This window comes from Oncorhynchus tshawytscha, linkage group LG11 (assembly GCF_018296145.1).
Source record: "Oncorhynchus tshawytscha isolate Ot180627B linkage group LG11, Otsh_v2.0, whole genome shotgun sequence".
Lineage (NCBI taxonomy): Eukaryota > Metazoa > Chordata > Actinopteri > Salmoniformes > Salmonidae > Oncorhynchus > Oncorhynchus tshawytscha.
In genome coordinates this window covers 25,314,727-25,330,139 of record NC_056439.1, presented here as the reverse complement: position 1 = coordinate 25,330,139, position 15,413 = coordinate 25,314,727, and the positions used below count along the sequence as shown (strand labels likewise).

General features: G+C 48.2%; 1 protein-coding gene across 2 annotated transcripts in view; it reads right to left on the bottom strand.

The window, feature by feature from the left end:
• LOC112244960 (tetratricopeptide repeat protein 7B) overlaps positions 1–15,413 on the bottom strand; it is a 62,637-nt gene that overhangs the window by 40,737 nt on the left and 6,487 nt on the right. For both annotated transcript variants that reach the window (XM_024412865.2, XM_024412866.2), the window contains exons 4-5: positions 7,540–7,673; positions 4,908–5,029 (exon numbers count right to left, since the gene is read on the bottom strand). In XM_024412865.2, the coding sequence (XP_024268633.1) occupies positions 4,908–5,029; positions 7,540–7,673 (256 nt within the window). The remainder of the gene's footprint in view (positions 1–4,907; positions 5,030–7,539; positions 7,674–15,413) is intronic.

Here is a 15,413-nt window from a genome sequence, read left to right as displayed (position 1 = left end):
AATCTAAAGATTTCCTATAAATACTGTGAATATGCCCACATCAGCGTGTGTGTGTCACTGAGCTGAGGGAGTCAGTTGATGGTAGGTGTCAATACCCTAGCTCAACACTGCTCTATGGATCAGACACACAGCAATACTGACACACCTACTCAGCTAACACTCACCCGCTGAACTGACAACACACACACACACCTTTCACATGCATTCTCTGACTGCATCACACTATCATGGGATGGTGTTTATGTGCGTAACACAAGAAAGTATCTTATGTGCCCGTGAGCATTTGTTGTGTTGTTGATGAGTCACACTAACATTGGAGAGCTGCTGACTAGGGTTCAGATCAGAGTGCTAAACTGCCCGGTAACACCAGACGAGAGAGCGGCCCAGCTCCAAGCGGCTCCTCTCCTCCCCTATCTCCCTGTCCCAATGACCAAAGAGAAGAGAGGAGGGGCAGAAAACGGTATACAGCCCCAGGCTATGGAGGAGGAAACGCACATAGAAGCAGAAAAATGATGAATAAATAGCTCCATCTAAATGTGTGATGAACAGGGGGTGATGCTGGGAAAGAGAGAGCAAAGTGTCAGCATCACTTACTGACGGTCACATCTCTGTAGAGCTAACCAATAGCTTGACCACCGCTCACACTAGAACCCCAATGTACACTTCTGAAGCTGAAGGGGTCATGTACAGCCGCTAAGCTAGCTTTGGTCGATCGCCTTTGTGTGTGTGTGTGTGTGTGTGTGTGTGTGTCATGAGTAAACTAGGCCATTTCTTATAGTGTGTGTTAATGTGGTGGGTAGGTTTTGCAGTCTTTCATTGGTCAGCTTGGCCCAGCTGTTCATTACATGGGAGTACATCAGAATCATTGGTGGCTTGTGTGTGTGTTGTGTGTAACGTGGTGGTGCATATGAGTTTGCAAATGAGGGCATCATCACAGGCTTAATGCGTATTTGCTGTCAGGCCTCATTTTCATAAATCAACTCAAATCAATGTAGCACTGACAGTAAGGAGATAGGCAGGAAGGAATGTGTGTGTGGCTTGATTTGATAATAAGAAGTGAGGAAGCACAGACCAAGTATTCATCCCAAATAGCAACCGATTCCCCATGTAGTGCACTAATTTTGACCAGGGCCCACAGGCCTCTTCACTATATAGGGTACCATCTGGGACTCACCCCTTGCATCCATCCAGTTGGTTCATTTGTACGCTAGACAAACTCTTATCCAACCAATCAAACCTTTCCCTGTTGGAAATCAGAAATCACTCCCTGACCAAGGACAAGATGCATCAGATTTAACAACAAGACAATCTGTTCTATTTAACATGACACTTCAATAAAGGCATATTATTAAAAAGGCATAGTTTGAAGAATTGGCTTGGTCCATGCCCAGTCCCAAATGCCGCGTCCTCATGAACTACAACACATACTGGAAGATGTCTTTTACTATTTCGATCTGACAAAATCTACGAGCAGAGAGAGCAGCACGAGATTCACAGGCAGCAACGCTGCTGCATTATTCATGAGCTTAGCAGACACCTTTAGCCACAGAAAATTACCGCTACTCCCAGCCTACACATTAGCCATGTACGCAGCTGGCTATTTACTGAAGACGTTTCCTTTTTAGCGTTGGCATTCTCGAGGATAGGAAAAGCACCTTCCCACTTGAAATAATGTGGGAACTGTGTGTGGACTGTGTGAGAGATTTGTATGTAGGGTGTTTTTATGTAGTGTATATATGTCTTTATACCACTATACCAGTGTGTGTGTCCCATGTTGTTTCATTAGTGAGAGTGAGCGAGGGAGAGAGCTGTGTGGAGGGGGAGGCTGAGTGTAGGTGAAGATATGTAGCTTTCAACATGAAAGAGACACTGTGTTGCATCATCTATTAACTATTAGCTTCAGCAGCAGCCTTTTCTTTTTATCTCTTCTCTCGTGCTTTGAAGTGGGAAACAGTTCTCTCTATTTTCCTTGGGAAAAATCGACCTTGCTCTAGAACAGTGTCTGTGTACCAAATGGCACCCTATTCCCTATTTACAGTAGTGCACTAAATTTGGACCAGAGCCCTATGGGCCCTCATCAAAAGTAGTGCACTATAGCGGGTATAATGTGCCCTTTGGGACACAGCCAGTGTTTCCCAGGCAGACTGTGGTAAGGATGGGTCCTCCCAGGAGAACCAACCAGTCCAAATGGATGCTTGAGGAGACTAATGGTGGATTTAATATGTAGCTGTATTAAATTGAGAAGATCAAGTTCTGCATAACTTCCATGAGAGATAAATAATTAATGTATGGGAATTGGCAATAGCAAAAAGAGCGATTCAAAAAGGGTTGATAATGGTGTGCATACTAAATTGCACAATTATCTCTTTAAAGTGCATTACTTTCAACCAGAGCCCTATAGGCTCTTGGCCATTGAGCTCTAAGCATGCTGGGATAGTGGAGGTCATGTCGCCAGTATGGGGGCGGGGCTACGAAAAGGAAGAGGTCATCATCCACCTTCAGGTCTGATTGAAACAAAGCCAGCAGACCCGCGCACAGCCAGCACACACACTCAGCCAGCGCGCACTCAGCCAGCGCGCACTCAGCCAGCGCGCACTCAGCCAGCGCGCACTCAGCCAGCGCGCACTCAGCCAGCGCGCACTCAGCCAGCGCGCACTCAGCCAGCGCGCACTCAGCCAGCGCGCACTCAGCCAGCGCGCACTCAGCCAGCGCGCACTCAGCCAGCGCGCACTCAGCCAGCGCGCACTCAGCCAGCGCGCACTCAGCCAGCGCGCACTCAGCCAGCGCGCTCAGCCAGCCACTCAGCCAGCGCGCACAGCCAGCGCGCACTCAGCCAGCGCGCACTCAGCCAGCGCGCACTCAGCCAGCGCGCACTCAGCCAGCGCGCACTCAGCCAGCGCGCACTCAGCCAGCGCGCACTCAGCCAGCGCGCACTCAGCCAGCGCGCACTCAGCCAGCGCACACTCAGCCAGCACGCAGCCACACACTCAGCCAGCACGCGCACTCACACACACACACACACACACACTCAGCCAGCACGCACTCAGCCAGCGCGCACTCAGCCAGCGCGCACTCAGCCAGCGCGCACTCAGCCAGCGCGCACTCAGCCAGCGCGCACTCAGCCAGCGCGCACTCAGCCAGCGCGCACACAGCCAGCGCGCACACAGCCAGCGCGCACACAGCCAGCGCGCACACAGCCAGCGCGCACACAGCCAGCGCGCACACACACACACTCAGCCAGCACGCGCGCGCACACACACACTCAGCCAGCACGCGCGCGCACACACACACTCAGCCAGCACGCAGCCAGCACGCACACACTCAGCCAGCACACGCACAGCCAGCACACGCACAGCCAGCACGCGCACAGCCAGCACAGCCAGCACACGCACAGCCAGCACACACACAGCCAGCACACGCACAGCCAGCACACACACAGCCAGCACACACACACACAGCCAGCACACGCACAGCACACAGCCAGCACACGCACAGCCAGCACACGCACAGCCAGCACACGCACAGCCAGCACACGCACAGCCAGCACACGCACAGCCAGCACACGCACAGCCAGCACACGCACAGCCAGCACACGCACAGCCAGCACACGCACAGCCAGCACACGCACAGCCAGCACACGCACAGCCAGCACACGCACAGCCAGCACACGCACAGCCAGCACACGCACAGCCAGCACACGCACAGCCAGCACACGCACAGCCAGCACACGCCAGCCAGCACACGCACAGCCAGCACACGCACAGCCAGCCAGCACGCACAGCCAGCACACGCACGCCCAGCCAGCACGCGCAGCCAGCCAGCACGCGCACGCCCAGCCAGCACGCGCACGCCCAGCCAGCACGCGCACGCCCAGCCAGCACGCGCACGCCCAGCCAGCCAGCACGCGCACGCCCAGCCAGCACACGCGCACGCCCAGCCAGCCAGCACAGCCAGCACGCCCAGCCAGCCAGCACGCGCACGCCCAGCCAGCACGCGCACGCCCAGCCAGCACGCGCACGCCCAGCCAGCAGCACGCGCACGCCCAGCCAGCACGCGCACGCCCAGCCAGCACGCGCACGCCCAGCCAGCACGCGCACGCCCAGCCAGCCAGCACGCGCACGCCCAGCCAGCCAGCACGCGCACGCCCAGCCAGCCAGCACGCGCACGCCCAGCCAGCCAGCGCGCGCACGCCCAGCCAGCCAGCACGCGCACGCCCAGCCAGCCAGCACGCGCACGCCCAGCCAGCCAGCACGCGCACGCCCAGCCAGCACGCGCACGCCCAGCCAGCACGCGCACGCCCAGCCAGCACGCGCACGCCCAGCCAGCACGCGCACGCCCAGCCAGCACACGCACGCCCAGCCAGCACATGCACACACAAAACTTTACCACCACACCCTAGGAGCATTACTTTCATATCATAAGATCTAGATAGTCACACACACACTACTGCTCTAACCTACAGGGAAGCTAACCGGCAGGTACCAAACTATGGCTAACTAGATCAAACCACAGCAGCTATGGACCCTGTCTCAAATCCCATGTTCAAGCCATTGAGCCTGCTGAGTCCAATCACTCTTCTTCAGACAGGCTTGAGGCTTAGCATTTTGGCTTTGAGCTGCAAGTCAACCTGAGTCTCTATGGTACTACAAGGGCATTCATCTCTATGGGGGCTGAGGGGCAGAGAGGAGTGGAGGAATACCTACCATCTGTCCTGAGACAAATGGACCCTTGGATTGGATGAAAGAGTGTGGAGCAGAGAGGGAAGAGTGACAGTGGAGCAGCAACACACACAGTGGGTTAGTGATGATTATTATTACCAGCCTAGATGTCAGTGTAGGTGTATTCCACACACATGCCCACAAACACGCCCACTGTCTCTCTCAGACACAACACGCGCTCTCTCCTACCCGTTTTTGAAGTGGATGACATGTGCCCTCTGAAGTCCAGTCTCCAGGAAGTATCCCAGCTCCTGTTCCTGTGCCACTGGGCCTGGCTTTGGACTGCGGTTCTGCATCCCCGCACTGAGGGCCTGAAACACACAAAACAGACCTGAGAACACACAGCACAGGCAACACACTGGTCTAGGAACAGTCTGCTGTGAACGCTTGAAGACGCAGAGAACAAAGTCAGCCTAGTGTTCACACTGGGCATCAACAATAGATTATCACACTGTATACACAATACATAAAAATCAGCCTGCAACGCTCCAATCAGAGAGATAAGAAAACACAACCAAGACAACATGAGGTAATAATAGGACTAGAAGGAAAGAGAGAAGAGGAGAGGAGAGTGGGCAGATTGAAGAACCTTGGCTGCTCCTCTCTTCTCACCATCCCTCTCCTCCCCCTCCTATCCCTGTCCTCTCCCTATTTTCTCTCCATCAGTCCAACCAGACGGGCCCCATTGTGTTCCAACTCTTCTCTCATCCCTGTCTGTCAAACAGATGAAATCATTTCATCCAGCAGCAGGTAGCTAGTGTCCTCACAGTACCTTGAGAGAGCGAGAGAGAGAGCGAGAGACAGAGAGAAAGAGAGAGAGACACACAGAGAGAAAGATACACAGAGAGAGAGAGACACACAGAGAGAAAGATACACAGAGAGAGAGAGAGAGAGAGACAGACAGGACAGACAGGACAGAGAGAAAAGCAGAGAGAGGCAGAGCGCTTAGAACAGCCTGGCCTTATGTAAGCCAAAAGAAGAGAGTAGAACAGAACAGAGCAGAACAAAGCGGCACTAGCCTGGTTCTGCGGAGATGAGGAGGAGTGATAGATAGCACTACAGCCAGGTGTTTATCTAGGGCCTGTTGCCCTATTAATCTCCTGGGTGTTGTACCAGTGTCTCTCTGCATGCTGTATGGAATCAGCTGCTGGTTCAGTTACAGGGAGGCAGAGGGAGGGGGTCTATTTGGGGGAGTGAATCGATGCCACTAGATTAGAGTTTCAATATTGAATTCAAATAGCCGATACAGTTATGACATTTTGGAGCAACAACACAGCTCTATCCAGAGGCTTGGTCACTAAAATGACACCATGAGCCCAAAATGGGCCAAATGAGTCAACTAAGGACACAGGCCATCATGTTTTTTAAATATATTGTTAGAGAAAAAAAATCAGTTGTCACATTTTGTTGAGTCATCACTTGCCATTAAGAATCCCATTCTGAATGTCTTGGCACTCAATGTTTAGAAAGAAATTCCGCTGTCCCATAAATCCATATTTGCATCTTGTTTTTGTAAACAGCATCATTCATACATGGATTTATGGCACAGTGGAAAAACATTTCTAAAATTGAGTGCAGAGACATCATTCAGAATGGGATTCTGATGTAATAGGAGTTTGTTTGGGATTGTTTTGGAGCGTTTTCACCAAGCTTTAGACACATTTTCATAATGCATTGTAGTCAATGGCAAGTGATGACTCCGCAAAATGTGACAAACTATTTTATCTGTGACAAGCCAGAATATGGAGGGGGGGGAAGAGCAAGAGCGAGAAAGAGAGACAGAGAAACAGAGCATTGTCTGCTTCATTTCCCATATACGGGGGACTGGAAATGATGCAGACAATTACATTGATGGAAGCACAAATCTGTAATATTAAAGCTAATATTAATATTAAAGCCACCCCCTAAATTAAAAAAATAAATATATATATTTTAAAAAACAGCACCCAGAAAGACAGAAAAACAACTGTAGGGGAAAAACGTGTTGGCAGAACAAAATCAGAGTGGAGAAAAAAAGTTGCTGATTAAAACAGCAGCCAAGGTCAGAAAACAAGATCATCAAACCATGGGGCAGTCTGTCGATGCTGCTGGAGACTGGAACAGCTCCAGGACCTGCCTGCCTGATGGCCCTGGTCCCCTTCCACCACTACGGTACTAATACTACAGACACCAGCACTACAGATGGAGTATAGGCCTACTGCAATAGTACACAGGCAGATCCAACTCCCAAACATTAGTGGATGTGTGGTGAGCGTTCTGGCACAAAATTGTTGCCGCTTTGAGGACTGAAAAAGCCCAATATAAATCCAATCAATGAATTAATTAATTACAGCCATGTCCAATCAGCTTATTGAGGACACCAAGAATGGATAGCTATTCATTAAAAAGGTCAAACAAAAACTATTCGAGAACATACATTTTTTATTTGACCTTTATTTAACTAGGCAAGTCAGTTAAGAATACATTCTTATTTACAATGACGGCCTAGGAACACTGGGTTAACTGCCTTGTTCAGGGGAAGAATGACAGATTTTCACCTTGTCAGCTCGGGGATTTGACCTTGCAACCTTCAAGTTACTAGTCTAGTGCTCTAACCATTAGGCTACCTGCCGCCCCACTAATTAAGTTGCTGGTGGCTGGTCTTGGATTTTTGTATTGCAACTTAACTGTAATTTTAAAAGAGGGTTGGTTATTTTGTTAGTATTAGCCTAGATCCCCTAAAAATGATTTGGTTTGGTCAAAATTATTAGAGCATCTCCAGCTTCTCCCTCCTGTCAACACATCCAGAAGTAAAGCCAATGTCAGCCGGTTGCTAGGTTACCTTCTCTACTTCCTGTAGGTAGAGCAGGGCGATGTCTCCAGACTTCTCATAGCAGGTAATCACTTCTTGGTCTTTGTCCACGTTACGATTGGACAGGGACGGAGACGCAGCCGGGACTTTCTCTAGACACAGACCTAGAGAGAGGAAGTTCATTATGATGTATACTGTACACACATTGTGGCCACAATGCAGCCTACCAAGGGTTAAAGTTCATGCTGAAGCTTTAGTGTGTGTGTACTTGTGTGCACTTGTGTGTGTGCGTAGTGTACACTCATCTCTCCTCTCTGGCTACTTCAAGCCCGTCCTCAGCCACGGAAAAAGTGACACACCTGGGCTGGGCCCCTGCTGCAATATGAATCAGTAGGTGATCAAGGCTCCCAGACAGCCAGCAGAGAGCCCCTGAATGTTTTATCACACGCTCAGAGGACAACGCACTAGCCTGACAGACGTCTGGAGGAGCAACCAGAAACTCAGGGTTAGGTGGCAATGGAAGTGTCTCGTTGCTCTGCTCTGTCTGGGGCCTCTAGGAGCAATGGAAGTGTCTCACCGTCCTGCTCTGTCTGGCCCTGGGGCTGGCTGGGGCTTCCAGGAGCCAGTGTATGGGATCTGAGTAAAGGACACCTCACATCAGCCAAGGACTGAAGGAGATACCTGAGACAGATTTATTTTATAGCAGTCCCCTTCCTTTCTTCTAGAGGACATTGGGACAACAATAATCTTCTACTTCTGGCTGCTGCTTGTCTTGGTTTCACAAATTAAGGCTCTCACTATTTTCTCTCGTGGTTTCCCTGATTTTGTAACCTGCAAGGAAACAAAAAACTGGGGCTTTGTTGTAGCCTGAGTTTTATTTGTATACTCACGTGGTAAGGAAAATAAATAAATTGGGGCCCTAAAAGAATACTCTTTGGTACGGGAAGAGTATCCCTGTCTGACCTCTGGGTAGATTGGGCCGTGTCTCTGTCAATCACCAGACCATTCTGTATGTAATGAGATAATATGGAGGAAAGCAACACTTCCATTGTGGCTACACACACCTCATTGTTATGAAATCCAAGCTGCAGTTTCCGAAGCCCCCTTTTAAAACAAACATTAATAATAGATGATAGCCTTAATAACGAATTAATTATAAATAGCTCTCGTCTCTGGAATTACACAAGACTACGGCAACTGTGTGGCGCTCAAATAGAGCCATTCACTAACAGGGTCCAAACAATACAAGCCAAACGGTTCATCCATCAACTCCCCATGATTGCTTTACACACCCTGAAACCTCCAGTACCATAGAGGTGCAGACGTCTTCTCATTAGAGGACATGACTGGAACATGAATACGGCTGTGTGTTGAGAGAGCGATAAATGGAGGCAGAGAGGGAGATGGAGGGCGAGAGATGGAGAGAGAGGTATACGTAGATAAAACAGGAGAGCCGGCAGAGACAGAGAGATGGAAAGATGAAAATGCTTGATCACCCACTCTGGCAAGGGAGAGCGAGAGAGAGTGAGAGAGAGACAGACAGAAAGACAGCAGCAGAGGGGCGTCAGCAGCCAGGCCTGTCTTTGCCTTATAAAGATATACCCTTGTGGTGGTGCGGGTGGGTGGGTTAAAGACTGTGGATCCTCTTGTCGTTGTGGGGCTCTGCTCGCTCTGCTGCCGTGCCACACATAACTTATTCATACCACTGTGGCACTTTAACAGCCTAATGGGCTCCTGTGTTACTCTAAACAGGCCCGGCCTGAGCCCCTCCTCCCCTCCACTCCTCTCGATTAGGACGCTCATAAAAATTTTACAGCACTAAAGTCTTCCCATTAACCCCCATTGGACAAACAAAATGGCTGGTCCAGACAAAGTAACACAACTGACTAATGAACTCCGATGATGTGGTGTATGGGCGACTGCTTGGCTTGCATCGTTGGGTGGTCTGTATAAACCCTAGGGTATGCTGGTGTATGTTTAGAGGGGGACAGGTGTGTGTGTGTGCGCAAACTAGGCTGCTGTATTGAGGTGGACAGGCTGAGGCTCCACACTACGGCAGTGCTTCTTCTCTCAGCTCACAGCCAACGTACCGCTGCTGGTCTGTCAGAACTCTGATCAAAGCTCTGCAGTCCTGGCTGACACATTCACTGTGCTCTGCATTAGAAATTGAGAGCGCGAGAGTGTGCGGTATGTATGGTGTGTGTGTTTGCATGAGAGCGGAGGACTCCTCTCACCACAACAGTGAACCTCTACCGCCACCACATGGCCAAACAACACATTGCAGGGGATACGAGGTCAAGCTGCGAGGACTGGTCCTGCAGTCAGTTTCCTCAATTCAGAGACACATTTTCCCTCCATGTCATGTACATTTTCAAATACACACGAGTAACAATGTTGTTCCAAAGCATGACTAGATTACCTATGTCAAGCTTTAAAAACGGGGTAGGGTGCCACTGGGGTGCCACGGCAGGGCAGGTACGAAGTCCTGACTCGGACTGGCCAGACCAGCAGCGTTAGCTAATACAGTCACCCCAGCCTCAGCACTTTCTCAATGACAGGAGAAGAAGAGGGATTCAGCACCACATATTACGTTGAACGTTTTAATGTCACAGGCACAGTGAAATGCCTTTCTTGACAGCTCCAAACCTAATAACAATGCAGTAATCAATAACAATGTGGTACTACAAATGTGTTCACTAATATGTGTATTAAAAAATTAAGTGTTTGGTCCCATATTCATCACATGCAATGACTTGTGACTCTACACATTTGCTGTTTGTTTTGGTTGCGTTTCAGACTATTTTGTGCCCAATAAAAATGAATGGTAAATGATGTAGTCATTATGGAGTCACTTTTATTATGAATAAGAATATAATGTTTCTAAACACTTCTACATTAATGTGGACGCTAGCATTGTTACAGATCATCCTGAACAAATCGTGAATAATGAGGAGTGAGAAAGTTACAGATATCATACCACCCCAAAATGCTAACCTCCCCTGTTATTGTAATGGTGAGAGGTTAGCATGTCTTGAGGGTATGATATAAAATGCTAACCTCCCCTGTTATTGTAATGGTGAGAGGTTAGCATGTCTTGAGGGTATGATATAAAATGCTAACCTCCCCTGTTATTGTAATGGTGAGAGGTTAGCATGTCTTGAGGGTATGATATAAAATGCTAACCTCCCCTGTTATTGTAATGGTGAGAGGTTAGCATGTCTTGAGGGTATGATATAAAATGCTAACCTACCCTGTTATTGTAGTACAGAGCCAGAAAACAAAAAATATGTCACTGTCCCAATACTTTTGGAACTCACTATACATACAAATAGTCAGTTCCAGTACCATATTTACAATGTGCAGGCATACTGGAGTGATAGAGGTAAATATGTAAAGGGGTAAGGTGACTAGGTATCAGGAAATACACTATATATTCAAAAGTATGTGCACACCGCTTCAATTAGTGGATTCGTCTATTTCAGCCACACCCATTGCTGACAAGTGTATAAAATCGAGCATACAGCCATGCAATCTCCATAGACAAACATTGGCAGTAGAATGGCCTTACTGAAGTGCTCAGTGACTTTCAACATGGCACCGTGATAGGATTCCAACAAGTCAGTTCGTCAAATGTCTGCCCTGCTAGAGCTGCCCTGGTCAACTATAAGTGCTTTTATTATGAAGTGAAAACGTCTAGGAGCAATAACGGCTCAGCAGCGAAGTAGTAGCCCACACAAGCTCACAGAAGCGCATAAAAATCATCTGTCTTCTGTTGCAACACTCACTACCGAGTTCCAAACTGCCTCTGGAAACAACGTCAGCACAATAACTGTTCGTCAGGAGCTTCATGAAATGGGTTTCCATGGCCTCGCAGCCACACACATACCAAAGATCACCATGCACAATGCCAAGCATCGGCTGGAGTGGTGTAAAGCTCGCCGCATTGGACTCTGGAGCAGTGGAAACGCATTCCCTTGAGTGATGAATCACACTTCACCATCTGGCAGTCTGACGAATCTGGGTTTGGCGGATGCCAGGAGAACGCTATCTACCCCAATGCATTGTGCCAACTGTAAAGTTAGGTTGAGGAGGAATAATGGTCTGGGGTTGTTTTTCATGGTTCGGGCTAGCCCACTTAGTTCCAGTGAAGGGACATTTTAACACTACAGCATACAATGACATTCTAGACGATTCTGTGCTTCCAACTATATGGCAACAGTTTGGGGAAGGCCCTTTCCTGTTTCAGCATGACAATGCCCCAGTGCACAAAGCGAGGTCCATACAGAAATGGTTTGTCGAGATCGTTGTGGAAGAAGTTGACTGGCTTGCACAGAGCCTCGACTTCAATCCCATCTAACACCTTTGGGATAAATTGGAACACCGACCTCGAGCCAGGCCTAGTTGCCCAACCTCACTAATGCTCGTGACTGAAAGGAAGCATCCCCGCAGCAATGTTCCAACATCTAGTGGAAAGCCTTCCCAGAAGAATGGTTGCTGTTATAGCAGGAAAGGGGTGACCAACTCCATATTAATACCCATGATTTTGGAATGAGATGTTCAACGAGCAGGTGTCCACATACTTTTGGTCATGTAGTGTACAATATGTAGAGTAGCAGCGGCATATATGGTGATTGTATGCATGTGAGTGGGTGTGCGTGTGTGTAGAGTCAGTCTAAATGTATGTGCATATTATGTGTGTGGAAGCAAATTATGGAGTGAGTGTTTTTGTGTGTGTGTTGAAGTGACAGCGCGCACAAGTGTGTTGGGCCATGTGAGTGTGCATAGAGAAAGTGGGAAAAAAATCAAATTAAATACAAGGGTCAACTCTTAGAGTCCTGGTAGCCATTTTGTTAGCTATATAGCAGTCTTATGGCTTGGGGATATAAGCTGTTCAGGATCCTGTTGGTGTCAGACTTGATGCACTGGAAGCAGAGAGAACAGTTTATGGCTTGGGCAGCTGGAGTCTTTAACGATTTCCTGCCCTTCCTTTCACACGCCTGATATAGAGGTCCTGGATGGCAGGGAGCTCGGCCCCTGTGATGTACTGGGTTGTCCGCATCACCCTCTGTAGCACCATGCGATCGAGGGCGGTGCCATTACCATACCAAGCAGTGATGCAGCCAGTCAAGATGCTCTCAATGGTACAGCTGTAGAACTTTTTGAAAGTTTGAGGGCCCATGCCAAACCTTCTCAACCTCCTGAGAGAGAAGAGGCGCTGTCGCGACTTCTTGACAACTGTGTGCGTGTGTACCATTTTAAGTCCTTTGTGATTTGGACACCGAGGAACAAGAAGCTCCTTGGTCTTACTGACGTTGAGGGAGAGGTTGTTGTTCCGGCACCACACTGCCAGGTCATTGACCTCCTCCCTGTAGGCTGTCTCATCGCCAGGGATCAGGCCTACCACCGACATGTCGTCAGCAAACTTGATGACGTGTGTTGAAGTTGTGCGTGGTTACGCAGTCGGGGGTGAACAGGGAGTACAGGACCCTAAGCCCTAAGCTTGGTGACGGGCTTGGAGGGGACAATGGTGTTGAACGCTAAGCTGTAGTCAATGTGAAAATGCTGTTCATAGGAATTCCTCTAATCTAGGTTGGGTGAGGGCAGTGTGGAGTGAAATTGAGATTGAGTCATCTATGGATCTGTTGAGGCGGTATGCAAATTGGAGTGGGTCTGGGATGATGGAGTTGAGGTGTGGCATAACCAGCCTCTCAAAGCACTTCATGATCACAAATGTGAGTGCTACAAGGCAGTAGTCATTGTGGCATGAAGCCTTAGAGTACTTGGGAACAGGAATGATGGTGGTCATTTTAAAACATGTGGGGGTTACAGACTGGGACAAGGAGAGGTTGAAAATTATAGTGAATATGCCTGCCAGCTGTTCTCACATGCTCTGAGAACGCTACCTGGAACACCCCCGGGCCCCGCAGCCTTGTAGATGTTAACCTGATTAAAGACCTTACTCACGTCAGCCTCGGAGCGCAAGATTACCCAATCCTAAGGGGTCGGTGGCGGCCCTCACACCCGACACGATGTTGCGATTGTCGAAGCATGCAAAACAAAATGCATTGAGTTTGTCTTGGAGAGAAGCATCATTGGGCAGATCACAGCTGGGTCTTCTTCTGTAATCTGTAACGGACTGTAGCTCTGCCACATGCTGCGGGGGTCGAAAGCCTGTGTAATAGGATTCTACCTTATTCCTGGATTGTCCTTTTACTCATTTGATGACTCCGCGGAGGTCGTTCCTGTCCTCAGCCTCAGGTTTGGTTTCAGATTAGGCTCAACATCCTTGGGAATTGACGGATGACACTTCCTATCAAGCTGGTCACCAAAATGACTGGAATGGAATGTGTAAAGTAGAGTAAAGCACTGAAGCAGAGTTGAGATCGAGCTGAGGCTTGGCGGTTGAATAGAAACTCGGGTTATGCAGTGTTTTCCAAGCGCTTGAGGTCGGCTAAACAGCTGATAGACTAATTGTCAGCCGTCTCCTTCTTCCACTTTTCATTTAAAAAAAAGTTTACATTTGCTAGTCAGAAAAGTCTGTATAGCCTTCTCCCACGAGAATGAACAATACGCATCTTCTAGTTATACAGTATATTGATAGGACAGGTGCCTGTCAGTCACAAAGCAAGCGATGAGAGAGAAACACTGCTGGTTTGTCAGTCTGTTGTTGGTCCTGCCTCTCAGTACCAGTGTTATTTTTGTGCACTGTGGTTGGCTACAGTCAATTTTATTTTCACAGAAGGAGCGCATGTTGCTTCATTGACTCCTGGTGAGTGAATTTACAAGCAACTAGCAATGAGTGGAAATCCACTTCATTATTGTTTTGTGGCACATTCATTGATTTTCTTTTGCGTGTTTCAAAGGCCTACAGCCAACCACGGATTCGGGGTGCATAGGCTATTTACTGTTGCTTGTGTTGACTAGTTTCTAAGAGGTGACGAACGAACTGAATAAAGTCCATCTCCTATATCCCTTTGCTCTTCATAAATCACACAACGTAGTTTTATGTCGATTGTATCGTGTCGGGACAAGTAAACTAAAAGATGTTGTTTGTATTTTCCTAGGATTCAAAGACCATGTCGAGACTTGCCAGTGTCCGCTAAAGTGACTCATCAGTGTAGACGAGTGATGGGTTGTTCGGCTCTTTTTGAACAGCTCTTTTTGGGTGAATGGAACCAAATTGCATCGGTGAGAGAGCCATTCATTTGGCACACTAATTTGAATACTGGTAGGCTATTATTGCTTTTTGGTCACTATCTGCCGATAAATAATGAAAACATTTGATGAAGATGTTGAATCCTCACTGCAGGAACAATAGGTAGTGGAGAGAGAGCCTCATTCTGGTCCAAAATATGATACAAGAAAACAGATTGAAGGTTATAAAAGCTAATGGCATGAAACTTATATGGTATTATAGATGTTGATATAGGCTTCTGATTTTATTAAAGTGTTGACAATGTAGTAGTCAACTGCTGTTTACTGAGTAGCAAAGCCCATGTTTAACACCTGCTTCAATCTTCAAATCATACCTGTAGGTTTATTCTTGGGTACCTGACTTATATAATTTTTTTAACCTTTATTTAACGAGACTTGGGGTTGTACAATCTGGCAGGGGTAACTAATTTACTGCAATTCTATATTATTCCTCAACAGGGAATCCATGTTTACTTACATCTTTGCCACAATAAACTAAGCTGAAAGAGCAGACTGGATGTATTTTTTGCCACAATAAATGAACTTGTAAGATTAGTAATCTATTTATAAATATTAGTGTAATCTACAGCCTTCCTTCCGCCAAAATCCCACCCACAGTGATTGATTGACAGGTCTGAAACTCTGTGACTCACAAACATACTGCCCCCTCCCCTGACAATCCCACCCACAGTGATTGATTGACAGGCCAA